The sequence below is a fragment of the Gymnogyps californianus genome, chromosome 21 (genome assembly GCF_018139145.2).
Source record: "Gymnogyps californianus isolate 813 chromosome 21, ASM1813914v2, whole genome shotgun sequence".
NCBI classification, from domain to species: Eukaryota; Metazoa; Chordata; class Aves; order Accipitriformes; family Cathartidae; genus Gymnogyps; species Gymnogyps californianus.
Genome location: NC_059491.1, coordinates 7,154,778 through 7,182,601, shown reverse-complemented (window position 1 = coordinate 7,182,601; position 27,824 = coordinate 7,154,778). Strand labels below are relative to the sequence as shown.

At 58.8% G+C, this 27,824-nt stretch overlaps 4 protein-coding genes across 4 annotated transcripts; 3 read left to right on the top strand and 1 right to left on the bottom strand.

Moving 5' to 3' along the window:
- Window positions 1-852: 852 nt before the first annotated feature.
- On the bottom strand, window positions 853-1,752 carry FAM43B (family with sequence similarity 43 member B). Its single transcript, XM_050909593.1, has one exon. The coding sequence runs from the start codon at window positions 1,750-1,752 to the stop codon at window positions 853-855; it is 900 nt and encodes a 299-aa protein (XP_050765550.1).
- Window positions 1,753-4,665: 2,913 nt separating this feature from the next.
- Window positions 4,666-7,320, top strand: CDA (cytidine deaminase). The gene is given in 5 exon segments (XM_050909523.1): window positions 4,666-4,774; window positions 4,777-4,959; window positions 5,339-5,450; window positions 5,728-5,785; window positions 6,473-7,320. Coding segments are annotated over 5 exon segments (576 nt in total). The 3' UTR covers window positions 6,587-7,320.
- Window positions 7,321-8,705: 1,385 nt separating this feature from the next.
- Window positions 8,706-19,618, top strand: PINK1 (PTEN induced kinase 1). Its single transcript, XM_050909489.1, is given in 9 exon segments — window positions 8,706-9,011; window positions 10,848-11,159; window positions 11,819-11,922; window positions 13,928-14,019; window positions 14,022-14,109; window positions 15,018-15,181; window positions 16,443-16,570; window positions 17,697-17,933; window positions 18,330-19,618. Coding segments are annotated over 9 exon segments (1,692 nt in total). The 3' UTR covers window positions 18,591-19,618.
- Window positions 19,619-21,347: 1,729 nt separating this feature from the next.
- On the top strand, window positions 21,348-24,399 carry AGMAT (agmatinase). Its single transcript, XM_050909576.1, has 7 exons — window positions 21,348-21,703; window positions 21,841-22,043; window positions 22,829-22,877; window positions 23,014-23,209; window positions 23,555-23,734; window positions 23,999-24,083; window positions 24,214-24,399. Exons 1-7 carry the CDS (start codon window positions 21,348-21,350, stop codon window positions 24,285-24,287), a joined length of 1,143 nt encoding a protein of 380 aa, XP_050765533.1. The 3' UTR covers window positions 24,288-24,399.
- The last annotated feature ends 3,425 nt before the right edge of the window (window positions 24,400-27,824 follow it).

Sequence of the window (27,824 nt, the reverse complement as noted above, 5' to 3'; positions counted from 1 at the left end):
CAGCACCGGGGCCTGTGGGGATGCAGCCCCCAGCCCCATTTTGTAGGGTCCTTCTCCCACACCCCATGCAGGGCCGTGGCCGGGCTGGCAGGTCCCTGCCATCCCTGTGCTTGGGGCAGGGGGGGGGGATGACACAAGACCCTGCTCCCCCCGCCTATCCCCTTGCCATTGTTTATTCTGGGGAAGCAGCAAACAGGGAGGGAAAAAAATAGTAATTTTTTTGTAAATTATTGATCTTCAGGGCCTTGGCGCTGCTTTTGGGGTGGGCAGTGGGGGCTGCGGGCAAGCCCCGCTCTCCGCCGGGGGTCTGAGGGACCAAACCCCCATCGCAGCCTCCCTGGTGCGGACAGCCTTGTGCTGCCCCCCCCCCCCCCCCCCCAGCTCTATATTTAAAAAACTGAGTTGCCATGACTACGCAGAGCCGCTCTCGCCAGCCCTTGGTGCCGCAGGGAGGGTGCAGAAAGCGCCGGGGACCCCGCAGCCCCCCCCCCCCCCCAGCTGGCTTCCCTTTCAAGGGGTAAATTCGGTATAAACCCCCCCAAACTGCCTCGGTGCCGAGCTTAACTCTTCCTCTCCCGTTTGCCAGGGCTCGGTCCAGGCGAGACACAGGCGCCGTTACACCGCAGAAAACACACATTAACTTTATTATGGCTGCCGCGGAGGAGGCACGAGAACGGGTTCGTGTGCGGGGGCCGGGGGGGGTCCCCGGAGTGCAAACCCACCCCCCCAGGGGTCTTCCTTGCAAATGAAGCCGCCGTCTCGTCCAGGTTTGTCCCCGAGGAGGGTCCGGCTTCGGCTTGGGGCGCGGGGAGGGCACCTGGTCCCCGAAATGGGGTGACCCGCCGCTGCCGCTCAGCACGCCGGGGGCCGGGGACCGCGCAGGCTGCACCCCCGCATCTCCCTGGCCAGGCGCAGCACGGCGGCACGCTCGCCGGGGCCGCCGTCACCCCGGGGTGCCCCGGTGCCGAAGGCCTCCTCCTCCTCCTCCTCCAGGATGGAGCTGAGGCGTGGGGCGCAGCGGGCCCTCTCGGCGGGCGGGCGGTAGGGACACTTGGCGTTGAGGAGCCTGCGGAGGGGCACCAAGGGGACGATGGCGTCGCCCAGGAGCTGCTGCTGGACGTGGCGGAAATCGTTCTGTCTCTTGAGGCGCTTGAACTCGTTGAAGGCGGAGGCGGAGGTCTGGTAGAGGAGCAGGGCCATGGCGCGCGCCTTGTCGGCTTTGGAGACCAGGACGGCGTGGCAGCGCAGCACCACCGCCTTGTTCTTCACCTGGTGCCGGTAAACCCAGGCGAAGACCTTGGGGTGCCGGCGGTCGGCGGCGCAGTAGGTGATGCGGTGCAGGAGGTACGCGTGGCCCGGCCGGCGGGCTCCCTTCTCGCAGGGGGTCATACGGATGCCTTGGGGTCCCAACGTCAGCTTCATCTTGGCCCCGCCGGCCCCGGCGTCGCTCTTCGCCCAGATCTTGCCCACCGCCTCCTCCGTGCAGCCCTCGCCCTTGGCGTGCAGGGTGACGGCGTTGCCCAGGTACCGCACCGTGTACGTCGGGTCCTCCTTATTCAGCTCCACTTTCTGGCGTTTGCCGCGGAAGACGCTGCCCAGCCGCTCGAGCGGGCAGTCGGGCAGGAGGTCCGGGCAGGAGCGCAGGAAGCCGGCCAGCAACGCGGCATAGCTCAGCCCCGGCCCCAGGCTCTTGCCTTTGCACTTACGTTCGTTTTCCACCAGCACGAACTTGCTCCGGCGCCAGGGTAGCATCTCCGCTCTTGCCGAGGGGCCTCCCCCGGCCGCCCCGGCCGCCTCCGCTAATCCCGGCCCCGCCGCGACGGTCCCCGCCGAACCCGCTTGCGAGCAGAAGGACACCCCCCCACCACCCAACCCTGGACCCCAAAGCTGCTTGGGGGGGGGTGTCCCCGCACCCCCCTACCCGGTGAGGGGGGCGAAGGCCCTACCCCGGCACAGCGGGATGCAGCTGCCGTATCCGATGCCGTCTGCCCACGGAGGATGCGGAGCCGCTTTGGCCGAGGAGCCGCCGCGCTCCGGTTGCCGCCTGCGCCTGCTGCGGGAGCGGCGGTGGCGGCTGCGGGGACGCGGCTCTCCGTGGGCTGCTCCACCTCCCCGCGACGCCGCGTCGCCCCGGCCCCGAGCACGCGGGGAGCCGCCGGTGGATGCCCCCCCCCCCCCTCCCTCGCCGCCGTGCACGCCGCCGGCTGCGCGCTCGCTTCGTGCTCGGGCATGGAAATAAAAGATGCTGGTGAAATAAAGATGCTGGTAAAATAAAGTCATCCCCCGCCCGTGCAGCGGCCAGAGCCCCAGCGCCAAAGCCCACCCGCGTGGGGGGGAAATTAGGGCAGGATCTGGGGGGGGGGGGGGGAATGATTTTTGGGAGGGTCGGACATCACCTCCTGACCCTGGCATGAGAAAAGAGGGTTTTTTTCCCCCAAACCTGAGCGTTGCACGAGGGGGCGCGCCGGGGTTCGCAGATCCTGCGGGTTTGCTGGTGTTTTTTTGCTCCAGAAACCCCCTTTTTCCCCATTATTTCCAAGCCGGGCAGACCTCCTTGCTGCTCCTCTTGGGCTGAGCTTTTGGCTTTTAAACCTGTTGCTTTTAACTCCGGCCGAGGCCCCGGGACGGCTTCTCTCCGGGGAAAATGAAATGTTGTTTCCCTGCGGCGCAGCCTGGGGGGATTTTCGGGGAGCGCTGCGGGGTGCCTGGGAGATTTCAGCCCCACAGTGGAGTCTGAGGCTGTTCAGGATTCAGCTCCTTTGGCTCAAACCCGAATTTCCACCTTTTTTTTTTTTTTTTTTTTTACTACCTGGGGCTTCTTGCGGCTGCAGCAGGGAGACCCCCGGGCTCGGGGACCCACAAAGATGCTCCGGCTGCCTTGGGATTGAAAAACGGGGACGAGAAAGGGGCAAAATAACAGCGTGTGCCCTCAGTTTTAGTCCATTTGGGGAGGAAAACCCAAGCGGGGTGTTGCAGGGAGCGGGAAGCCATTTCCCAGCAGCTTCCCAGCAGCTTCCCAGCTTTTCTACGATTTGAGCAAAGCAACTGCAACCTTAAAATAGCTGCTTCGCAGGCAGGCAGTACCGGCCCCGCTCCTCTTGCTGCTGCGGCCTCGGCAGCCTCGTAGGTTTTGCAGCCAGAATAAGAAAAAACCGCGTGAGTTTGTGTCGGTTTTGGCTTTGCTGCTGCAGCTCGGGGTGTGTGGCTTGCTCCCGGCGCGACGATGGTTTCGGGGAGGTGGCAACGAGTGAATTAGTGCAGACGAAGGTTTCTATCCACGCCGGCCTCCATCTCTCGTTATTTCTGTTCTCGCCCTCGTTGACAGAGGTAAGGACTCGTTATTTAATTGCTCGGCACTCATATCGACAGGGCAGGTTTAAACCTTCCCCGAAAGCTCATTTATTTATAGATCCCATGTTATTGGGGGGGGGGGGGGTGTCCCCCTGCTCTGGTCTGCTCCCGCAGTGCCTCCCACCAGCTGCCCTGGGGCTGGTTTTCCTGTTCTTTCCCAGGTTTTGGGGGGGTCATGCTGCATAACAGGGTGGGGGGCACAGGAGCATCTGCGGCTCATTTTAGATGGGAAAACAACCAGGATTTGCGCTTCAAAAGCTTGAAAAAAGGGCTCTGAGCTGATTCGGGGCTGCCAATCCCTCCCCTCTAGCTGCCTCTTGCCTTGACTGACTGCCCTTGCAAGTAGCTAACTGTTGTCATTAGGTTCCAGAGTGAACGAACACCCGCACAGCATGAGGAAAGCGGGTCGCCCGGTCATCACCTGGGACAACACTGATCTCAGCGTCCCGGTTTTGATTTCTTGGGGTGCTTGCGGTCCTCTCGCTGCCCCGCACTCCGTTCTTAGCTCCCGGCATTTACACCGCATCAAAGGCTGCTGCCAATTCGAGTGCCGTGTCCCAGCCTGTCGTGGCTTGTCAGCAGCACCCCAGCGCCAAGATTTGCTGGCAAAACCGGCGGGTAAGGTCAAAATCCTCCCAAAATCCAGCAAACCGGACAAAAAATCCCAGTGATAAATCACGGGGGCCGTGACGCCGGTCCTTGCAGCCAGAAAATGGGGCACTACGCTCCTCCAGCAAGGGGGGGGAAAAAAAAAGAGATATCTTTCATTCAAGAGGAATTTGCTGATCAGCTCGGCATCCCGGGAACCCTTTACCCCGCTGATTCCCACGGAAGCACCAGCGGAACCGAATTTGGGCTCGAGCGGCACGAGGGCATCCCGAAATGGGCTTTTATCGCCTCTGTTCTTCAACCGGCTTTCCCTGCTGCCTGGCAGCTGGTAGTTAAAAGACCTGGGAAAATGTGACACGTGTATATATATATATACACATATATATTATTTTTTCTGTTTTCAATCAAATTAGTTTATTTCTTTTGATCTCGCTGACAGGAGCTGTTGTTCCCCACCACCACCGCCCGCGCCAGGAGTGATTTAATGACATTTTCCCGCGGAGCAGCGCAACCAGTTTTCAACTGGGAGAGGAAAAAACACCACCGAGGCGGCGGCGGAAAAATGCTCTGCCGGGACAGAGAAAGGAGGAGGTAAAAAAAAAAGGGGGGGGGGGGGGGGGAATTGGAAAAAATGAGACAGCAGGCGGGGAGGGGATGCGGGACCCCCTGAACCCGATGCTTTGGGGGTCAGGGCTGCCCCCAGGGATGCTTCCCGGCGTTCGGCTGCACGCCAGGGCGTTATCCCGGCGGGGCCGGACAGCCTGTTTTCCAGGAGAGGAAATATTTAACCGTGGCGTCAGCGAGCAGGGCAGGCAGGCGCAGGCATGGAGGGCGGCGGGCAGCGCCCGGCCCCCGCTGCCCCCCCGGGTCGGCCCCAGGGCGAACGCCTGCAGCTCCTGCTGCGCCGCAGCCGGGAGGCCAAAAACTGCGCCTATTGCCCCTACAGCCGCTTCCCGGTGGGCGCCGCGCTGCTCACCGCCGGCGGGGAGATCTTCTCCGGTAAGCCGGGGCCGTGTGACCTTTCCTTTGGGTTTTGGGGGTGTGTGTCATGTCCCCCCCCGCGCAACCCTTTAGCCATGCATGGGGGTGCAGCGGGGTCAGCACAGGGTGCTGGTGTCGTCGTCGTGTCCCCCACCCCCCCCGGCTGCCTCTCGGCAGCCGCCATCCCAGAGCGAGCCAAAGATCGCAGCGGATGGGAAAATACGGGAAATAAAATAGGGGAAGCGGGGAACGCGTTGGTGAGAGCTTGGGATCGAGCAGTGCGCAGGGAAAACGGCTTGTCCTTGCAAATTCCCTAAAAAAAAACCCCCAAAAATCGCCCGGAGGGAAGCCAGCAGGTTTCGGGGTGGCTGAGCGGGTACCGGGGGCTTCCTCGCAGGGTGCAATGTGGAGAACGCCTGCTACAGCTTGGGAGTGTGCGCCGAGCGCACCGCCATCCAGAAAGCCATCTCCGAGGGGCACACCAGTTTCAGGGCCATGGCCATCGCCAGGTAAGGGCGCGCCGAGAGCCGGCACGGCGAGGGACGGGACGGGATGGGGGGCCAGCAGGAAAACCCCCCCGTGTGCCCAAGGGGCAGCTCCTGCCGCAGCAGCCTGGGCGTTTTGGGGGGGGGGCGGAGGCAGGTTTTTGCATGGGTTTTTTTTTTTTGGAGGAATTGGGGGGAAAATCTGCCGTGGCTCTGTATTTATTGGTGCATGAAGGTCTTCTGCAGGTGTTCCCCCCCCTGCCGACCTGAGACTGAGCTCTGTGCCCTTCTCCTTTGGCAGTGACATGGGGGACCACTTCATCGTGCCCTGCGGCGCCTGCAGACAAGTGATGAGAGAGGTGACGGCTCGCGCGGGGGGCTCCGCGTCTCCTGACCCCAGGCATCATCCCCTCACCCCAGGCATCTCCCCCCGAAACACCCGGAGGTGCAAAGGTGGGGGGGTTGCAGTCCCCAGCCCCAGGGCCGGCTCCGGGCTCCTCAGATTGCACTCTCCGCTGGGAAAGGGGTGTTCCTCCCTGTCCCATGGGAACGGGTGCCCGGTGGTAATCCATTAACTTGCCCTCCCCAGGGGGTTTTATTCCTCCCGGGAGCTGCCGGGTGCAGAATTTGGCCCCCCGAGCCATCGCCCCGGCTCTGGCAAGCCTGAAAACGGGGGTTTTCCTGTAAAAGCCGAGCTCCCCGTGGAGCCCGTCCCGCTCTCGCCTCCCTCCTCCCCGCGGGCACCCCGGCACCCGCAGCCCGTTTTTGGGTGGTTAATATTTAACGGGTCGTGGGGCTCGGCTCGAAAGCCGGATTCGGCAGGTTCAGAGGCACCGGGGCTCACCCTGGGAGGGGCAAAATCACAGGATCTGAGCCCAAAATACCCCCTGGGGGAGGTGATGCTGAAAAGCCGCCCCAAAATACACGCAATAGAGGGGGACGCTCCCCGCGAACCCGGCCAAAAAAGAAAAAAAGGATTATTTGAGTAATTTAAGGAAGAAGCGCAGGTTTTGCATTGAGCACTTCTCCCCGTTCTTCTCCTCCAGTTTGGCACGGACTGGGACATCTACCTGACCAAAGCCGACGGCACCTATACCGTCAAGAGGCTGGAGGAGCTGCTGCCGCTCTCCTTCGGCCCCGAGGACCTAAAGAAGGTGTGAGCAGCGCGAGCCGCTGCCAGCCTTTGCCCTTCAGCAGCAGGGGAGGATGGTTTTCCCCAATTTCCCCGGCGTGTAAGTGGCTTTTTGGGGACAATGCAATGGGAAATACGTTTATAGTGTTAAGTTACCCGTTCCTCTCGCTCATCTTCTGATTCAGCGCTGATTCGCAGATGCCGGCCCTACCTCGCCCCAGGGAAATGGCGAAATCAAATCGTAGAACTTCCCTGTTATTGGAAAAAAAGCATCCAGATATCGCTGTAGGCGAGGGGGGAGTTCACAGACGGAGAAGGGTTTGATGGACGGCTCAAGCTCGCGCTTGTTGGTACAGAAACCACTCCCAAATAATGCAAAATCGTTGCTTGGGAAAATGCTGAATTCTTCAGCCCTAAGTGAGAAGCAAAAAGGAAAGGCTCCGTCAACCCCAGCAGTTATTAATAAGCCAATTCAGATTAGGCGATTTGCTGGAACCGGACAGTTATCACGCTGAGTGTGTCCTTTGCTCGTTTCTCTCCGGCTTGTTTTCTTTGCTTTTATTCCGTTTGTGGGGGATGAAGAGGGAGAGGAATTTTTGAGGGCTTCTGGAGGGTTTTCTGTCTCCAGAGTAATGCCATTTGCCGATTGTCATTTTAATTTAATTATGCACAATGACAAATGAATGCGTTCTATTTCCCAACCAGCGCTGGGTTGGGCGTTACCGCCTATGCCCAAGCAAAATAAAAGCGGTCCTGGTTTATCTCCTGCAGTTGCAGCAAACGATGAATCACAGGGAGCGGGCTCCCAGGGCTGCCCCGCTGCCAGGCAGGGCAGGAGGGCACTGGCTGTGCAGGCAGGACACGACCAGGACGCTGCACGGCCCAGAGCGTGGCCGGGGCAGTGCTGCCTACGCAGCCAGCACCCTCTTGCCCTCCCTGGCCCTGCACAGGCCGTGCCCAGCCGGGTCCCAAGCCGTGCCCTCCATCGCACCGGGCTGTACCCCGCTCCGTGCCCTCCCGTGTGCTGGGCCCTGCGCAAGCCGTGCCCAGGGCAGGGCTCTGCTCTGTGTCGTGCCATGCCGGGCCGTGCACTGGGTTGTGCCCTGGCCATGCACAAGCCGTGCCCAGGGTAGTGCCATGCTCCATGCCCTGCCCAGGGCAGTACGCTGCTCCATGCTGTGCTGGGCACCGGGCCGTGTCCTGGCTATGCCCCACCGTGCACCCGTTTGTGCCCTGCTGTGCACCAGGCTGCGCCCAGGCCATGCACAAGCTGTGCCCAGGGTAGCGCTCTGCTGGTGCCACGCTCTATGCCCCGCTGAGCACCAGGCCGTGCCCTGCTCCGTGCCCCGCCGTGCACAAGGCCCACCCAGCTGTGTCCTGGTCTGTGCCCTGCATTGCACAGGGCTGTACTTTCGCTGCACTCTGCTCCATGCCCTGCCACGCACAAGCCATGCCCAGGGCAGTGCCCTGCTGCGGCCTTGCTCCAGGCCCGGCTGTGCAGCGGGCCGTGCCCTGGCCCTGCACAAGGCATGCTCGGCCGTGCAGCAGGCCGTGCCCAGCTGTGTCCTGCTCTGTGCCACGCCGTGCACCGGGCTGTGCCCTGCTCTGCACCCTGCCGTGCACCGGGCCGTGCCCTGCCGTGCACAAGGCATGCTCGACCGTGTAGCGGGCCGTGCCCAGCTGTGCCCCGCTCTGTGCCCTGCATTGCACCGGGCCATGCCCTGCTCTGCATTCCGCCGTGCACCGGGCCGTGCCCTGCCGGGCCCTGGCCGTGCACAAGGCAATGCTCGGCCGTGCACCGGGCCGTGCCCAGCTGTGCCCCGCTCTGTGCCCTGCATTGCACCGGGCCGTGCCCTGCTCTGCGCCCCGCCGTGCACCGGGCCGTGCCCTGCCGGGCTCCGGCCGTGCACAAGGCATGCTCGGCCGTGCAGCGGGCCGTGCCCAGCCGTGTCCCGCTCTGTGCCCTGCATTGCACCGGGCCGTGCCCCGCTCCGTGCCCCGCCGTGCACCGGGACCCGCCCGCCCCGCGCCCCGGCAGGGACGGAGCCTGGGGGCGTGGCGCTCCGCCCCGCGCGGGTGACGCCACGCCGCGGCCCCGCCCCCTGAGCCGCCGCGGCCGTTACGCTGAGGCGGCGGCGGCGGCGGCCATGGCGGTGCGGCTGCTGCTGGCCCGGGTCCTGCGGCTGCTGCCGCGCTGCCGCCTGCCCCGCGCCCCCCGCCACGACCCCCGGCCCGACCCCCGGCCCGCCCCGCCGCCTTCGCCGTGGCGGCCCTGGCTGTCCTGGCTGCCGGCCGCCCGCCGCCTCCTCCTGCGCGGGCCGGCCGGCGGGCTGGCGGCCGTGGCGCGGCGGGGCCGCGGCGGGGCCTGCCTGGCGATGGCGATGGCGCTGGGGCTGGTGGAGCCGCGCCTGGAGGAGCAGCGACGGGCCGAGGCGGCGTGCCGCCACATCCAGGTGCGGCGTCCCCTCGGGGGGGGGGGGCTGCTGCGGGACCCCCAGGTTCCCTCTGGGGAGCCCCTCGGGCACCCTCTGTGAAGGGCACGGGGGGTCCTTGCTGTGGGGAGCCCTCAGACACCCCTCATGAAGGGGATGGGGGATCCTTGCTGTGGGGAGCCCTTCAGACACCCGTCATGAAGGGGATGGGGGATCCTTGCTGTGGAGGGCCCCTCAGACACCCCTCATGAAGGGGATGGGGGATTGTTGCTGTGGGGAGCCCCTCAGACACCCCTCATGAAGGGGATGGGGGATCCTTGCTGTGGAGGGCCCCTCAGACACCTCTCATGAAGGGGATGGGGGATCCTTGCTGTGGGGAGCCTCTCAGACACCCCCCAGAAGGGCACTGGGGTCCTTGTTGTGGGGAGCCCCTCAGACACCCCTCATGAAGGGGATGGGGGATCCTTGCTGTGGAGGGCCCCTCAGACACCTTCCCCAGAAGGGCACGGGGGTCCTTGTTGTGGGGAGCCCCTCAGACACCCCCCAGAAGCGCACAGGGGATCGTTGCTGTGGGGAGCCCCTCAGGTACACCTCCCCATGTCCCCCCAAGGAAGGTGGGGGGGCCCTGCTATGAGCAGCCCTCAGGCACATCCCCAAAGGGGGGACTGCTGTGGGCAGCCCCACAGACACCTCTTGCTCCCCAAAAATAGGGTGCTGGGGAAGCCTCTCGGTCAGCAGCCCCTCGCCACCCTAAAGCAGGTAGCGGGGGGGTCCTCGCTGTGGGGCGCCCCTCACTCCCTGTCTCCCCACAGAGGGAGGGGGTCAGGGCCGTGGTGATGGGGGTCTCGTGTCCCAGGAGGCTGGCGTCGAGCCCCCCCAGGTCCGTCCCCTCTCCCCGAGACAGACAGGGGCCCCGCGAGGCTGGCCCAGGCCGTGCTGGCAGGGCACCGGGGACGGACGGTGCTGAACGTATTCCATGGGTAAAAATAGACCTTTGGTGTTCAGAGGCGGCTGTCACCTGCCCCACTAACCGGCAGACAGACACGTTCCCGCAGAGGTTCTCCCTCTCCCTGAAGCGTCTCGGGATGCTTTCTCTCCCCTGCCCTGGCTGGGTCGTCAAATTGCCGTCTTCCCCCTTCTGCGATCCCTGCGTCTGTGTCCCGTTGCCACGGGGCGCATCCCTAGGGCGGCCACCGGCGTGTTGGGGTTGTAGTTCACGGAGAAGTGCGCTGGTTTCTATGGGTCCAGGTGACAGCTGTGGCTGTGGTTAAATTCCGGAACAGCCCTCCTGTGCTTTGTTTTCTCTTGTCTCTTTCGATTTCCTCCCCCAGCTTTCTCCCATCACTGATTCACGCTTCCTCTAACTACCCAACCCTCGTACTCGGCTGCCGCAAAAGCTCAGGGCATTGTTTTTCCATCTGTTGTTGCTCGTAATTGGAATTTCTTTTAAATGTTATTTGCCTGATTTATTTATGGAGCGGGAGAAAAGTGTAATAGCGCATCTCTTTTTGTAAAGACTTGTCTTTACAAAACATATTTATGTTCTAGGTTAGCAAATGACTCCCCCTCCCCATTCCTCTTCTTCCCGTGCGTCTACGGCACCCTCGGAAAGGGCACCTTTGGTAAAGACTGTCTTAGGGGCAGTTTGTTTCAGACAAAAATATATGGTCTGCAAACTATTTTCCCTGTGGTTCCAGTGATTTGAGCCTAATGGTTAGAGCCTGATTGCGGCTTTCAGGTTGGACCAACCCAACGGGATGCATATCACAGCTTAAACAGCGAGGGAGTTCTCCTTCGCTGGGAAGTCTTGAATAACTGAGTGGGTTTTTTATCGTTGTCTTTTCTTATTCCTTTCAGACAGTGTTTGTTGGAAAGAACAAGCCGCAGAAAGATCCCCTGAGCTCCTTCCGCTGGCAGGGCTTCAAGCTGGAAGAATATCTCATTGGCCAACCCATCGGGAAGGGCTGCAGCGCCGCTGTGTACGAAGCGGCTATTCCTTTCTCTCGCGATGGTCAAGGGCGTGCGGAGAGCAGCCGTCTCGCAGGGCAGGGGCCAGCCGTGCAGCAGGATCGTGGCTCACTTTTGCAGGCGGCTGAAGAGGAGCCCATGGAGAAACGCCAACAGAAAGAGGCTTTTCCGTTAGCTATCAAGATGATGTGGAACATTTCGGTAAGGAGTCGGTTCTTAATCTCCTTGTCTGTCACTGGGGAAGTCTGGCTGAAAGTGGGAGTCAGCGGTCGCAGGGGCCGGGGCAGTCACCTGCACGCTGGGTCCCCTCGCCGTGAAGTGAAGGGGCGAGATCTGCGCTAGAGTTTCCCAGCCCGGGTGACTCTCTGATGATCCAACCCCTCGATGTGGCTCTTCCACATTTAAAAAAATCCATGTGGCTTTTCCCATTGAAGAGGTTTTGTGGCGCTTGCCGTGACAAGCGGGTGTTCTAAGAGAGTCTTCCAAAACGCCGACATCTGAAATCCCTTGGGCTCCAGAAATACCCTGGCGTTTAGCTGTGGGCTTTTCCAGTCGGGTTTTAAGGTTGAAAACGGGTGTTAACGTACAGCTCGGAGCGCGAACGGTCGAGGATGCATTGGAAGAGACAAATGGATTTCTTTCTTCTGCACGTAAAGGCCTTGCCACGTCCCTCGGTAAATTCTTTAAGTTGTTAATTGCCTTCCCCGATGTTCAAAGTAGAGAAGGGAGTCCCTTCAATCTAGTCGCGGTTGATCTAACTCCAGATACAGCGCCAGCGTCAGGATTATCGGCTTTCAGTCTGTATGGAGGCTGGCTGATTTTGGAGCTTAAACCAATGTGGTGTGTAATTGCTGTTGCAGGCTGGTTCGTCGAGTGAAGCCATCCTCGATGCTATGGGCCGAGAGCTTGTTCCAGCCACGGGCGTTGCCTTAGCCGGAGAATATGGAGCTGTCTCTGGCCGCAGGTACGGTCACTATGGAAATGGCGGCGCTTCTCAAGTGGCGCGGCGCTCATTTTATCCATCAATTAATTTTGCAGCGCATCTGTACTGTTAAGAAGATGGCCAGCGGTTTCTGTAACAGTTCCTGAAAGCAGATAAAAACGAAGCCTTGGGATTATTAACGGCTCAGGAGGTTTTGTCTAAACGACGGTGCCTTCAGAAGTGCCGCGCGCCTCAAACCTCACGCAGGGGCGGGCTGCTGGCTGCCTCGGGGATTTTTCTCCGGTGTGCTTTTCTCCAGCACAGTTAGGAAACCGCATAGCAATACCCCTGTTCAAATAGCGATTTAACACGGTCGAGTTTACTCTGAGGAGCAGATAGCAGCACGGCTTGTTGGCGTGCGGGGAATACTTACAGCTAAACTGTACCGGCTCGGATGGCGTAGTCCAGAAGGGTGTCGGAAGGGTACGCCGGTCATTGGGGACCGGTTGGGGTCCTGCCAGTGGTCTGCTGGGTGACTGTGGCCAGTCACTTCTGTGCCCCGTGCCTTAGTTTCCCCGTGTGTAAAATGCGTTGATATCTGCCGAGTTAAAGGCTGGGAGGAGCTACTTCTGATTAAACGTCATTTACGTGTGCGTCGTGGCGCTTTTTAATTACAGAAATGTAATACACCTACAATCGGTAACAATTTGACTGTATTAAACGTCATACAATTTGACCGTAATACAATTTGACCGTACTATTTTAGAACCGGTTTGGTTGTAAAATGGGTGCTGGGCAGGGAGCTGGAAACCGTTCTGGGGCAGGGAAACTGGCGAGAGAGTGAGTGGAAAATGGCTGGGTTTGTGCTCTTTCACCTGAGTGAGAAGCGAGCAAACAGCGCGAAGGTGGGAAATTGCACGGAAACTTTTAAATTATCTTGAGTTAGCTATCTTTTTGTTCAAAAATGCATCTTCTTGTTCAATTGGAAACAACGGAGTCCGCAGTCCAGATTGTCTGATTTAAATTTCAGATACGTCTCAGCTGCCGATACGAATGAATAATGAATGCTGCGCGGTACGTCGCTAGCTGACGACGCAACAGAGCGGCCGAAGGGATATTTGACATTCAGGGGACGAGAGGGGAGAGACATCTGTTTTGCAGATACAGATAGGTAGCCTGCCTTTCATTGCGGCGAGCGCTTCCTGCCTGTGCCGTAAGAAAGAGGGTCTAAAGTGATAGGCCTAGCGTGAAGCTGACCTTTATTTTATGTCTAACGAAGTCATTGCGTTTGGGTTTTTTGTCTCTAAAGTCGTCGTCGTAGTTCTTTTCGAACTGAGAAGCAGCCTGTGTCTAGCTCTGCCTTTGTTAGCAGCGTGGACGGGCTAGCAGGGTTTGAATAAAACGAAAGGCCGCACGTTACGTGTAAGGGTTTCCAGCAAAGCTTCGTTTGCGGCGCAGGTAAAGCACTGGTATTTCCTGTTCGGCCGTCGTATGTAGGGAAATCCAGTTACAACAGAGTCCTTCTAACAGCCAGGGGTGAAGTCTTGGTCTGCGTACCCTCCGCTGGTGTGTCGGCAGACGGCGCTGCCTCGGTGGTGGTTCGCTTTGCTGGGGGAAGCACCGGGGTAGATTTGGAACTCTGGAGAAAGAGCTGGGACCTGCCCTCTGCCGCGGTGGATCTGCTCAGGCTGTGGGTGCTCTGCATCACCGTGGGACAGGCTGGGCTGAGGCGCCGGTTAGGAAATCGGCCGTGAGGGCGGGGAGGTTGCTGTCCGTGTTCTTTCTAACCGAACGGTTTCCAGGATGCGAACGTGTGAATATTTGCTTCACGTGCGGTCCTGTAATCCGTACCGGGCAGCCTTGGCGCTCTCTCTAATAAGGGTTTCACCGCAGAATAAACGTGTTTGCACGCTGCTTGGGTGCCCTTTGGTGGGGAGGATGGGCCGTATTACTGAGGAGTCGTTCCAGAGTGAGAGAGATGTGTCTGTGATAACTCAGAACTGACCAGGAGACCGAGGTAATCTGTGGTATCTATCCTTTTGCACAGAAAACCTGTCCTTGGGAGGAAGAAGTTGCAGCCTCATCCGAATATAATCCAGGTGATCCGAGCGTTCACATCCTCTGTCCCTTTGCTGCCCGGGCCTTCGCAGACTATCCCGATGTTCTTCCGTTAAGCCTGAATCCGAGAGGGATCGGTCACAGCCGCACGCTCTTCTTGGTGATGAAGAAGTAGGTAGAGAGAAGCTTGTTAACGCGACTCGGGCTTTTCATGAGACTGCCCAGTGGGGCTGCGTGTTCTGCTGCTGCACGGGTCCTTGCAAAGATTTGGCCTGGGCTGCTGCCAAAAAGCAGAGGACGCTCTTGGAAAGACCTCCTAAGACCCGTTCCAAATCCTTGAGATTTTTTAACTCTTGTTCGACAGTGAAGACGAGCCGTTCTTTTTAATAATTACCCCAAATTAAAGTAAGAAATGTGGAGCTTTTTCCCATTTGTCTGCCCTTCTAAGTCTGAACTCCGCCCCTAGTCCGAACATTTCGCTAGAGGCAGAGTAGAATCGGTAGTGAGATTTGTGGGTGCTCGGCATCTCTGGCTTTCTCAGGTGGGTTTTGGTTTTGAATGGGTATTGCTGTGGCGCGTACATAAAAGCACCTTCTGTTTCCCACTCTTTTGTTCTGCCGGCGTCTGGAGAAGTGCTCTGTCCTCTCTGTATTTCAGGAGTGTGTTCTTCCTCCTGAGTAGCACATCTCCGCGTTGCGCTCGTACGATCTGTGTTATTAATCTGCCTCCTCTTTCATGCCAAACGTAACACCAGTACATAAAAAGGTGTAAGAACGACCGCTGGACACCGGGAGCCCCTCGCCGTGCTGTTTAAGAGGCTTATTTTATTTGCAGTTGTCGAACTCGGGCGAGAGCCCCGAAAATTCAGTGGTGGGTGTTGTGGCAAAGCGGAGAATTTGAGAAGAGCAGGCGGGGGAGCGGCGTCGGGTTGAGGCTGGGAGGTGGGAAGGCATCGCAGAGGTCAGGAAGAATTTGGCACGTACAAGCATGCCGTATCCCCAGCCAGCCGGCGCTGAGGTTGAACCGCAAGCGATAAGCTTCCAGGATGGTAATTCAGCGGTTTTCCTTGTTCTGACTAGTTATCCGTGCACGCTGCGCCAGTATCTGAGGGAGAGCGGTCCGGATGTTTGTCTCTCCACGATGATGATTTTACAGCTCTTGGAAGGCGTGGACCATCTTGTTCGACATGGAATAGCACACAGAGACCTGAAGTCTGACAACATCCTGGTTGAATTTGATTCTGGTACGTAGACCGCTGAGTACAAACGCCAATTCAGTCACGCGCGGAAGTGTCGGTGTTCGGGGAAAGTCCTACCCAGGCGTGCGTTTGGGGCGAAAACGAGCATCAAACCCTTTGAAGAATCTCGGGTTTAGTTGTTTAGCTGACCGCTTCCTGTCGCTGCAGCGCGGGGGAGGTCATTTATCGTGTCTGTGCCTCAGGTTTTGGATCGTTAAAAGGCGCTTGAAAGGAGCGTTGTGCCGTAATCGGATGGAGAGGCGCAGCGTGTTGCTAAGGTGAGGCGTCGCGCAAGCACAGGGGACGTTGGCTGGAGCAGATGGGCGTACGGTAACGCCACGGTTGTGATGCTGGAGGTGCCTTGGCTTCAGGCTCTTGGCTCTGTCGTCTCTCAGCAGCCAAATAGCGCAGGGCGGTTCTTAAAATCCCACCTCATGGTCAGGTTAAGAGTGCTGTGCCCTGGGACGATGGAACATCGGTTGGAAGGCAAGGGAACCGACAGCGTTAAAGCCAAAAGCGGCATTTTCGTCGACTTGTTCTCCTGCCAGCCTCTCTAACTGAGATTGTAATTACCTGAGCTCTTTTGCGGCGTGGTTGAGATGTAAATGGGTGGGAAACAATAGCAGGCAGCCAGATCTGTGTAATGAAAGGTCTCGGTAGAGCAGCCGTGGAAGGTTTTCAGCGATACTAATGCCATCCTTCTTTTCTTGAAGGAAAAGCTCCTCTGGAGCTATCCTGAACGCGGTTAGGAATGAGCTAAAGCATCGATTTTTCCGTATCAGAGTCTGGAGAAGTAACGATTCTACTTGGCCATGTGTGACTTGTCATCAGGACAAGGACTGTTAACTCATGCAGAGTTTCTCCAGCCTGTTGCTGTAGCTAAGGATATATCTATATGTCGAGAGCTTTTGCTATAGAGAAAACCAAAGGGAAAAAAATGCGTCTCTTCCTCCGTCGTGGATGAGTCTCTAACCTTACGTGTCTCCGTTTTTATGGTATCCGCGACGTTTTGCCAGACGCGCGTTCCATGGGGAGAAGTACTGTCCTCTAAAGAGGAAATAGAAGGACGAGGTTTGTTTTAATAAAACCGGTATTTCGCCTAGTAATAGAGAGGCGAAGCAGGAAAACAGCCTGTGGTTGTGCTGATTCCTGGGGCTGTTGCGCTTGATCCAGAAGACTGTCTCTGGTGTTCGTGTGATGTGGTGTCTAATGCAGCCGGGTCCTCCCGAACGGAACGCTAACTCTGCTAGCCCCGTCTCGTTCGCAGCTGGCTGCCCCTGGCTGGTGATCACGGACTTCGGTTGCTGTTTGGCGGATGAAAACGTCGGCTTGAGACTGCCTTTCACCAGCCCTTACGTGGATCGGGGCGGCAACGGCTGTCTTATGGCCCCCGAGGTAAATCCCCCCGGAGCGACGGTTTGCGTTGCCGGTTGTCTGCTCGTCCTGCTGCCGGGACTAAAAGTTTCCGCCCCGGCTGCGGTGCAGGCTGTGACGGGAACTTGAAAAACGGTGGGATTAGGTCTGGAAGCGGTGGAGGGCACGCGTGCACGTCGCTTTGCTGCGATTTGTCCCTGAGCCTTCCCCCGCGTGCGCACGCCAATACTTGCTTATGCGGTCTCCGCTAGCGCGCGTTCACAGCAATACCTGCTGAAAGCCTCTGCGGTCAGATCGATCCTTTTCCACCCGTTCCTGCGCATTGACGTAACTCGCTCGTGCAAGACAGTACCCGTAGCTGGTTACCGCGTAACTAATCTCACCCTGCGCTCCGTCATGGAGAGCCGTGTCCCGTAAAGCGGCGTAGGAGGTCCATGTCCTAACTTGAGTTCTGCTTGCTAAACGTCTCTGCGTGAATAAAAAAAGTCCTCTTCGGACCTGTGCTGAGCGGTTGTCAAACGGTCACCTTGAGCGCTGAAAGGTGCAACGTGATCAGGCGGTGCTACGAGGCCGAGTTGACCTTTCCCGCAAAAAGTTTGCTCTTCGGTCTTTTCTCGGGCCCCTTTCGATGTAGCTATTAAAGAAGCTGACGCAGCAGTCCTTGCGTTGCGACGGTAGTTTTGGGATGAAGCTCAAGGTGGTTGTGAAATTATTTGACGATTCCTTTTTGTTTCTCTGATGAGAACGGTAATAAAAGCAAAGGCACCCTTCACTGTCCGCTTGACCTGGAGCACCTTGCCTCGCATTGCTTAAGTGCCGGCGCGGTATTAGTTTTTCATCCGCGTGTCTCCTGTCTGTCTAAAATCCCAGCGTGAAATAGCCCTCGGGACCTGTGAGTGCTGGTCAGGAGCAACGACTAAAGCCTAGGCGCAATGACCAAAGTCCTCCCGGCGTCCTGGTGAGCTGAGCGGTGTCCAGAGCGTGCCAATAGGGAGTATTTACACCAGAGACGGAGACGAGACCTAGCTTTGGTTCCGGTCTCTCTCAGTTTATTACAGCGGCAACGCTGGCTCGACCCTTGCGCGTCGGTTTTAGCGCAGATCCCACGCCAGAGCTGTTTATTTGAACGTCCCCATCTCTGTGACAGGTGATCACAGCGTCACCTGGTCCGGGCACGGTGATCAACTACAGTAAAGCCGATGCTTGGGCCGTTGGAGCGATCGCCTATGAAATCCTTGGCCTGGCCAATCCTTTCTACGGCCACGGGAACTCGACTCTGGAAAGCAGAAGTTACCGTGAAGAGCAGTTGCCCAGCCTGCCCGATCATGTGCCCCTTGAGGTGAAGCAAGTGATAAGGATGCTACTTCAGAGGGATCCCAACAAGGTAAGAAACTGTCGTCTAACCGGTCCTTGGGAGCATTGTTTGTAGATCATTTCGCCCTGGAGGGCTACGGGTGCAGGACATAGTTGCAGCCTAGCTAACGATGGAAGACAAACAAAAAGCCTTCGCTGAAGTACGGCGCGGCGGCCTCTCGCGTGCGGCGGCGCTGAATAGTTCCAGGGATTTCGGCGGATGTTTGTGTTAGGGACCGGCCCTTGAGTTGGGGGGTTACATGCGGTTGCCTGATACTAATAGTCGCAAAGAGCCTTTTAATTCACGGGGACGGTGTGGTGCCTTAGAGGAGGCCTGGGGGACTTTTGGCGGCGTAGATGCTACGTGCTAGTGACGCGAGGCGAGCGCGGCAGGATCGGCTCATCTTCCCTCTCCTTCCTTTTGCAGAGATTGTCTGCTAGAGTTGCTGCTAACGTGCTTCACCTAAGCCTCTGGGGTGAGAGCGTTCTAGCGTCCAAGACCCTGAAACCCGACCAGATGATCGCCTGGCTTCTCTGCCAGTCTGCGGCTGCTTTGCTCACGGACGGACTGGTGGAGAAGAGCCGGGTAGAAACCAAAATGAAGATGTGCTTTTTGGCAAACCTTGAGGTTGAAGACCTCTGGGCAGCCATACTCCTGTTGCTGGCCTGGAGAAGCCGGTCCGGGTGAAGAGTACCGCCTGGGACGCGACCGTGCGATAGATAAACGGCACTTTCTGAAGGCACATAGGAGTCTGTCTTGTCTGTCTTGTCTGTCTGCCTGCAATCCTGTAGTGCTTTAGGGAACCAAACCGCGGGCCTGTGTTTAAGAGGTTGAGTTTATCTCTAGCAAGCGTTAGTACGCACTGCTTTTCTCTCCCTGCTAGAGGAAACGCCCTTGCTTCGTTACTCTCTCGGTGCGAGGGTGCGCGGGCCTTGCAGGTGTCCGGAGGTACGTGGTCGGTTTTGCTCACGTGTGGGAATTCTTAATCGACTTCTAAGTCGTGTGTTGAATGCAGCAAGTTCCCTGTCAGAAGAGGGGGGGTGTGGGAGGAGGCCCTGTCTAGCTGCCCTTTACACGGAAGTGTCACGGATTTAAACGCTACGCTGAGAAAGCTGAGGCGACAAGGGGACCCACGATCTTTCTTTTCTTAGGGAAACCGGCGCGGCGCTCTTAAGATGATAGTCCTCTGCAGCCACGGACAGATCTTGCTATAAAATGACAGCCTAAAAGCCTCCTAGTGAGGTGCTGCCTGGTAACGCGAGCGTCAGGAACCGCTCGCTTCTTACGATAACGCGCCGTTAAATACCTCGCCGGTTGTATGGGAAACAGCGGAAGTACGTTGAGCTCAAAACCCGCTTATATTTGTTTCTTGACCGTCGCCGTTGTGCGGTGACTGCTGCCGCAGGGTCCGAGGCTGAGTCCGGCTGTGTCCGGTTAGGGATAATACTGCAAACGAAATGGGGCTGAGCAGCAGTGCCTGCTTAAAGAGTTTAGTGGGATGCTCTTCCGTTTCACCTACCTGTTTTTTCTGTTTCACGGTGAAGTAATGTCCTTGGGTCGGGGAGATTAGGAGACACGGCTGTTTGAAACAACAACAGTCGTGTTTATGAGAAGGTGGTTCGATTTCACGTCTGTAATTGTGTTCCGAGGAACCTGGGGAGAAAGTTATTTATGCTTCTTGCACAATAAATTGAAGATTAAGCTCTGCTGCTGAGTGGGTTCTCTCAATCTGGTTCATCTCCGTTCATCGGATCCAGGCTTTAGGCTGTGGAGGCCTAGGGGGCAATGTCGCCCTGGGTCAGCGGTGTCCGAAAAGATCATTCGGCGCGTTCCGGTGCCGTCTGTGGCACGCGTTCTTTTATTCCACCGAGCTGGAGTTTCCCGAAGAGGAACGGACCTTGCCTCGTGAATGTGCCTGTTTCGTACTCTCCTGAAGGGTAAATTGCTGGCTGCTCCTGCAGTTTGCAGGTCGATGACATCGCGTGTCATCCCTAATCGTCACGCAGTAACGTGCCATCATGGTCTGGCACGCTGAAACGGCGTCTAGTTCGGCAACAGTGCAAAACTACCTACCGGGGAACGGCCCCGCTCGTTTTGCCTGTGAACGCAGCACGCCGCTGGGGCTGTAAAGGCGGCTCGGCAAAGAGCACAGAGCCTGGGAGATCGCGGAAAATGATCTCTTTGGGGAAAAAGTTGCAGAAAAAGAACTTTTTGATCTTGGTCTGGCCCTAACCAAAGCCGCCGCTGCTGCTTTTTCTTAGATACCGAGTTCTTGCAGCGTGTTTTTAGCGGGGATGGCTGCCTTGGGTTTGCGCTGCGCGCTCTCCTGTGAGCTCTGTGCCCGTGCCTAGCAGCGAGGCCCGTTCCCTGGACACCGTCTCTGGAGCTTTTCGAAGAAGAAGAAATACTGTCGCTTTTCTGGTAGATCTCGGCTCTGACCTCTCTCTCTGTTGCTCTGCTGTTTCTCTGAGCCAGCAAGAGCCGCTTAGCGCAGCAAGGCGCAGCTCTGCTTGTTGGCGTGCCGAGTCTTTCCTTGGCCCTGCGGTACCGGGCGTGGAATACACGCATATTCCGTATCCAAACCAACCGTGCGGAGCAGGCTTTCTGCTGTGAACATACTCTGTTTTTTTTTTTCCCTTGAGTTTCCTCCCGGGTCTGATTGCTACATGAGTAGGGAGCGGAATTAGGAGCCGGAGCCGTCTGATTTCAAGCGTGCAGTTATTAGGCCAACCAGGGTTTGCTCTGTGCGGGTTCAAACTCCAGACGTTTGAAACTCGCTTCCCCTTGAAGTCATCTCGTTTATCTCTCTGTCCTTTTTAGGGCCTAAAACGCTTGTCCCGCAGCACCGCCTCTGGGTCTGAAATCCCTGCTGTCGCTTCTCCTGTGCTTGCATTTTGTCTGTCTACGGTTCTGCTGAGGTTAGACCTTGGTTTGTTTTCGTTCGCTGCCTGCCTTTCGTTAATGAGATGGTTTTATGACTCTTCAGCATTCCGGGTGCTTTTGCAAAGTGCAGTTGAAAAGTAGAACGCGGCAAATGCCGCCTTCCTTTCTGCACGTGCCCGAGGGGAGCAAAGCTGGAACGTTTCCCAGCGCGTCCCTCGTGCCCTGTCGTGCTAATCCCCAGGCAGGCCCTTGTTGGAGACGCCTGAACTGAAGCCCCTCGCTGCCGCGTTTGTTCCCGGTGTTTGCCGGGAAGCAGACCGTGCCGTGGGGAAAAGGGGCGGCCGGGAGGAGGAACGCGAGGCCCACCCCGAATCTCTGCCCTTCCCCGAGCAGCGGGGTGTCCGGCCGCACTTTGAACCCCGGGGAGGGCGGAGGGAGGGGTGGCGGAGACGGCTGGCGCTCTGCCCGGCTGCGGCACTCCAGCCGAGATGGAACGGGCTCCGCAGCACCCCTCGCTCCGCTCCGTGTGGGACAGAGGGTCGGAGCCCTCTGTGCGGTGGGATGAGGCGCTTGCTCTGGGCTGGCTGCAGCCAGCTGCTGCCCCGGGAAGCCGGGCTCTGCGCTCGCAAGCTGTCTGCGGCTGCACGCAGCAGCCCGCGGTCCCCGGCTCTCCTCGCTGCCTCCAGCTCCTCGCCCGGCGCGTCCGTGGGGCTCCGCTGGCACCCGGCCCCGGGGCACGGGGCCCCTTGCCGCCGGGGCTCGCGGTTCAACGTGCCCCCCAGTGCCCAGTTTGTGGCCCGGCCCGCGGGGGTCTGCTCCATGATGAAACTGCCCGTTCAGGCGTCGGCGGAGGGACTCGACGCGGCTTTTGTCGGCGTCCCTCTAGACACGGGCACGTCCAACCGCCCGGGAGCCAGGTAAGGGCTAGAAGCCGGTGCTTTGTTCCGGCCGGCCGGCCTGCACGGCTCTCCTCCCGCGAGAGGAGCGCTGGGTGGGTGGTGCTGGCATCGGGAACTCTGCCCGGCAGCTTTTCCCGGCCGTGCCGTCTCCCCAGGTTCGGTCCGCGCCAGATCCGGGCCGAGTCGGCGATGGTGAGGAGGTACAACGGCAGCACCGGGGCAGCGCCTTTCGACTCCCTGCAGGTGGCTGACATCGGGGACGTGAACGTGAACCTCTACAACCTGCCCGACAGCTGCCGCCTCATCCGAGAGTCCTACCAGAAGATAGTGGCCTCCGGCTGCGTGCCCCTCACCTTGGGTAAGGACCCCGCGTCTCCCTGCCGTGCCACCGCGTCCCTGCTCATCCAAACTCCCTCTCCTCTGCCCTCGTTCAGTCTGAACGCGGTAGGTGGCGAGCGATGAATCTGTCCTCTGCACGGGGTGTTGTGCTAAATCACGGGCTAAATGGGCAAATCGTGGGTACGTTTCCACGCTCTCTGCTGAAATTACTGCCGTCGGCGACGCCTCTTGTGTCAAAAAGGGGGAGAACGGGTCAGCCGGGAGAGCGTTGCAGTGCACAGCCTGAAGCTCAACCGCAGATCCCGTCGTGCCTTTGGTGTCCTCTCGAGCAGGACCCAAAGCGAGAGCAGTTGGGGTCCCTCTGAAAAGCGTCAAGCTTGAGCGAGCGCCCGGCAGCGTGCTGCTTTGCCCGAGGCGTAATTTGGACGCGTGTTCAAGTTTCCAGCTGTCGCAGCTTGGCAGCCCTAAGTGAAGCGGGCGTATAGAGTAACGAGGGGCAAATTACCAGTTACAGCGTCCTCAGGGGTGAATCAAGCTCCTATTTATAACCCTGGTCAAGGGTCCCGCTCCGCGGGCTGCCCCTGCCAGCAGTCCTGCATCTCTGGTCCTCCCGAGGAGGGAAGAGAAGAGAGGAAGCAAGCTGCACCCGGGAGCCTCGGGTTTTCCTTTGGGAATGAAGCCCTGGGGTGTCTAAACAAGCGCGGGATAAATGCAAGGGGGGGGGAAAAATCACCTGGGGACAAACGTAATGAGTGCTGAGCACCTCTTGCAGTGTGTTACGCCCTCTTCCCTGTCCTGTTGCAGGTGGAGATCACACCATAACGTACCCCATCCTGCAGGCCGTGGCAGAGAAGTAAGTTTCCGACCTGGAGATGTAGAGCGAGGGCCTGGGAAGGAGCCTTGGGAAGGCTCCCTGTTTGCCATCCACGGCCTAGGCAGGGCCGTCGCGCACGGGATGGGGACTAACGCGGCCACCCTGTCTCGACTAGGTACGGTCCCGTGGGACTGGTGCACGTGGATGCTCACACCGACACCGGAGACAGAGGCCTGGGAGAGAAGATCTTCCATGGGACCCCGTTCCGGCGCTGCGTGGAGGAAGGGCTGCTGGACTGCGGGCGCGTGGTCCAGATCGGCATCCGAGGCTCCTCCTACGACCCCGATCCTTACAAGTACTGCCGGGACCAGGTAGGCTCAGCTGCAGGCGTGCGCTGAGCGCTGCCGGCTTTCCCTGCCGTTAATATTCCCGTGTCGTTAATACGCCCTTAGCTTCGGCAGGAAGAGAAATGTCTCTTCGGCGTCTCGTCCCGCGCCAGCGGCTCGGCCCGCAGGACAAACGCTCCCGGCGCGCCGAGCCGGTAGCTGAGCGGCGAATAAGAAAGCGGGGCTGAGCGGAGGGTGCTTCGAGGTGCACCTCTGCAGCTCGGCCCTGCGATGAGGATTTATCCTGGCAGGAATCCCCGGCAGGGCAGGGGATGCTCCGCTTTGCCCGCCTTTCCCTGAGTGGGTGCCTGCGTGTCTGTGCGCCCGCAGGGTTTCCGGGTGGTCCCGGCTGAAGAGTGCTGGAGGAAGACCCTGGAGCCGCTGATGGTGGAGGTGAGGAAGGAGATGGGGGACAAGCCGGTGTACATCAGTTTCGATATCGATGGACTAGACCCCGCCTACGCCCCGGGCACCGGGACGCCGGAGATAGCCGGGCTGACGCCTGCGCAGGTAAGGGGGACGCGGCTTCGTTTCCCAGCGGGAAGGGGACGTTTTTGCTCCCGTTGGAAGAGGCCGTGCCGCCAGCGCGGCGAAGCGAAGGGTTGGGGAGGCCGGGGAGCGTTTCGTAGCGGTAACGAGGAGCGGACGTGTCGAACTGATGCGATTTGGTCTGTATAGGTTGGGTTTCTTTAGCTGCGTATGGGGAAAGCAGAGCCCCGCCCAGCCCGCTAGCTCAGATGTGTTTCTTGATCCCGCATCTGTTTTTTTTCCTAGGCTTTGGAGATTATTCGTGGCTGCAAAGGCCTGAACATAGTGGGATGTGACCTTGTAGAAGTTGCACCGATGTACGATGTCTCTGGTGAGTCGAGAGACGGTCGAGAGTAAGACGTGCGTGCCCGGCAGAGGCGGCTGACCGCCGCGGGCGAAAGCGGTTGGGCGGTCATGGCTTGTTTCTCCCCCCCCCCCCCCCTTTTTTTGTCTTGCCGTAGGTAACACAGCCCTCCTGGGGGCAAACCTGCTGTTCGAGATGCTCTGCGTGCTCCCCGGGGTGAAGACAATGTGAGGGCGGCTCCCGCCTGCCCCGCGGGCGTCGCAGCTATGACCTCAGCCCAGGCTTTCCCTGTCCCGTTCCCCTCGACCGGTTGCAGCGACCGCGGGCTTTGCAGTAAGGAATAAATGCCATTTACCGCTAGAAAAGGTAATTTGAAGCTGAGAAACCTGTAGGGAGCAGATGGGTTGGAGCAGGCCGTTTAACCGGTGTCCGTAGCTTTTGAGTTTGCCGGGGAAAGAAAAAGATGAGGCTAAGGGCGTTTCGCCTCTGCTTTCCCAGCTGGAATTACTCGCCTGGCTCACAGGGGCTCACGGCAAAACCGTCACCGGTAAAAGGTTTCTCCCATTAAGACGCCGCAGCAGGACAAGGAACGTAGAGGAAGGGAGGGCAGCCGAGGGTGGCCTGGGGCTCATTCTGAGAGTAGGGGGATATGTGAGTGAATCTCCTGCTGGGGATAGCCAGGCATCTCCTACGGCAGGAGCGGTTTCATTGCTCCTGGAATTTCTGAGCCGACGCGGAGGTGAGGTTAGTTTGTACATGGAAACGCGGAGCCGCCTCATCGCACGTTAAAATAGTTTATTTTGGTTGCGTATCTGTAATCGTCTTAAAACAAAACGACATCGGTGCCTGTTCACAAATACAAAAAAAACCAAAACCACCAACCCCAAATAAAAAAGACAAGTTTGCCAAATAAGTTAATTCCCCCGCCCCCGCCCCCCCCAGTATCAAAAGTGCAAAATAAGTACCTAGGTTTCAGTCCTACTTCTCAGGCTGCGTTCGTGTACTGGTTCCTGGCAGGCTTTCGGTGAGCGGCAGAGCGGAGGTGGGCGGCCACCGACGGCCGCTACCCGCCACGCTCGGTCCGGGCAGGAGTTTTGGTACGACTTTTAGACTGGGGGCCTGGATCCCTTTGCTTCGGCTTCTGAGCGGCGTGCGATTGCTCAAGATTTCCCTAGAGCAGCGCGCTAGGACTGAATTGCCTCAATCTTTGGATTACCAACCACCACGCGCGTTAACGGAATCGCCGGCGCGTTTCGCCGACGATACGGCACGATACGGGTCGAGCGCCGCTGGAGGCGGCAGGTTAGGAACCGATCGGGGCGGGCGGGGGGGCGACGGCTCGCGACTGCTGGGAGAGGGCGGACGGCCCTCGGGCGTAAGCAGCCTCCGACCGCGCTCTTCTACGAGCGAGCGAGCAAGCGAGCACCCGGTGCTCCACGACGGACACTAAAGCGAACAAAGCGAGGGATTTAGGACGGGTCGATGTTTGCTTCAGCCCACGAAAGCAGTTTTTCCCTAAACCAGCGACCCAAGCCGAGTTAGCCTGAGCGGGTTAAAAGCAGCGAGGGGCAGCGTTACAGCTAAACGGGAGCCGTGCTCCCGTCCAGCCGGAGCCGGCAAGGGTGGACTGCTGCTAGCGCTCCTTAAACAAAACTCGGTCTCAACGGGGAGGTTACCTGTGCTAAAAAGAAAATTTAGGAGAGGATTCCAGCAGGTGTGCAGCACACGAACCGTATGTTGAAGGCCAGAAGGCCGCCTCTTCGTACCCGGGGCAGGGCTGAACTCCCGTGCTGTAGCACAACTAGGCGCTTTTTTTCACGCGGCCAGGGTTCTCTCCTGGTTTCTGACTAGCTGACGAGACAGCGGAGACCCAGGGAGAGTTATTTTTTTGCTTTTGCGAACGTTTAAAAAGTTAAGGGGGAGCCTTCCGCTGGGCTAAAACCTATCATCGTAGCCACGTCCTGCAGGGCAAGCTGCGGGAAAAGCCGAAGAGCGTTAAGGGCGATTGCTCCAGCCAAACGAAAATGAAGTCTAGCAGCGTCAGGCCAGCGTTCCGTTCCCCCTCCCGCTCTATTTCGGCAGTACGCCTGCGCCTCGGAGCTCTTTGGCGGGGAGAAGACCTCGCCTTCCTTCCTTCCCTCCGCTTTAGTGCCTCATTCATGCGGCAGCACGAGCTGCGGCCCGGAGTCCGCTGAGCTAAAATTAAGTAACCTCACGTAGGGTCAGTTGGTAGCATCGTAGCCTTTATTTGGAAGTACATTACACACGGCGTTTGAGATACCTGTGGTGGTCGAAGCATGCCAGTCTGCTCCCGGGGAGGGGAGGAACGCAGCAAGGCAAGGGTTTGTGAGCAACTAGGTCATGTGGGCAGGAAAACGACTTGAGCGTTCCCGGCTTTCGTACGGGCTCGGCCGCTAGCTCGGAGATCGGCATAGTTATTCCTACCGACTGGCTGCTCCGCTAAGATGGTCACTAAGGCGGCAAGGGCCGAGCGAGTTGGTAGCGAACACCGCGTGCTCGAGCGAGTGCTCTACCGTCAGGTCCGGAGCCCTACGGCAAAGGCCGCCCCGCTCAGATCCCCGCGCTTTGGCAGCGCCGTAGCCTGACAGCGACTTGGTACGGCGGGGGCTTGGGTGCCGTGCGGAGCGGCTGGAGGAGGCGCAGCAAGGAGCAGCCCGGGCGACGGCGTCCGCCCCGGAGCAGCGCCGAGGAAGCACAAGCCCCACGGGATTTCGGTGCCGGCCGCGAAGAGAAACCCCGCTGCGCCGCTTTGTCGCTTGAGGAGTGGAAAGCAGCCGCGAGGCTGCCGCTCGCCTTCCTCCGCCTTACCAAGGGCCGCCCTTTCCCCCCCGCGGTGTCGAAAGCGGCTGTTGGGAGCGCTGCTAGAGCAAAGCGTAACCCAAGCCCTGCGCTTTACGACCGTCCTAGCTTCACCCGGACCTACGAGTTCATAAAAGACAAAAGAACCCCAACGCAAACCAACAAAAAAACCAAGGCAGCAGCCTGCGCTGTGTTGAGACACGAAGGTTTGTGGCAAGAAGGAAACGGGTGAGAGGCTGAAACCGAGCGTCGTCTTAAACCCGCGCCTAAACCAAAAGGAGCTTCACACGTAAGCGCCGGGGTGATGACACAGCACTTCTGGGGCAACGTTTCAAGAATACAATCACCGAAGAACTGGGTTCCTTGATACAAAGAAAGGTTGCTTTGTACTACAGATGTCCGGGTGGGTTGGTTTGAAAGGAGCCCGGACCGACTCCCTAGCAGCTAGGTACCGTTTCTTTTACGCATCTACTGGCTCACAGCAGCTCACGCCTACAATCCGAGGACACGGTTAAAGTTATGGCTCTAGGATACAGGGTCTAAAACCGACAGAAGCAGAAAGGCATCTGAAAAATCAACGTGACATTTAAATGGCTCAACACCTTTACAGTATTTAGGGCCGCGCCAAACCCCTTCCCTCCCCGGTGACGGCGTAGCCGCGCGCGGAACTGCGACGCGAGGAGCCCGCGCCACGGGCGAGTCCCAGCTACAGGTTTGCTACGAGGGAGGTGCTCCCGACCGTGCCCTAGATCACTTACCACGGGGAAAGCTGATAAAGTACGAGCGCCTGGTGGGAGAAGGCCTTTCGGAAGGGCAGGGCCTGGCAGGGTCTTGCAGGGTCTTGCCGGCGTTACGCCACGCGCCACGGGCTAAGCGCACGGGGAAGGGAGAGAGAACCACGACCCGACCTGCGTCACCGGCCGCGTTCGGTCCGGACCGAGTCGCCGC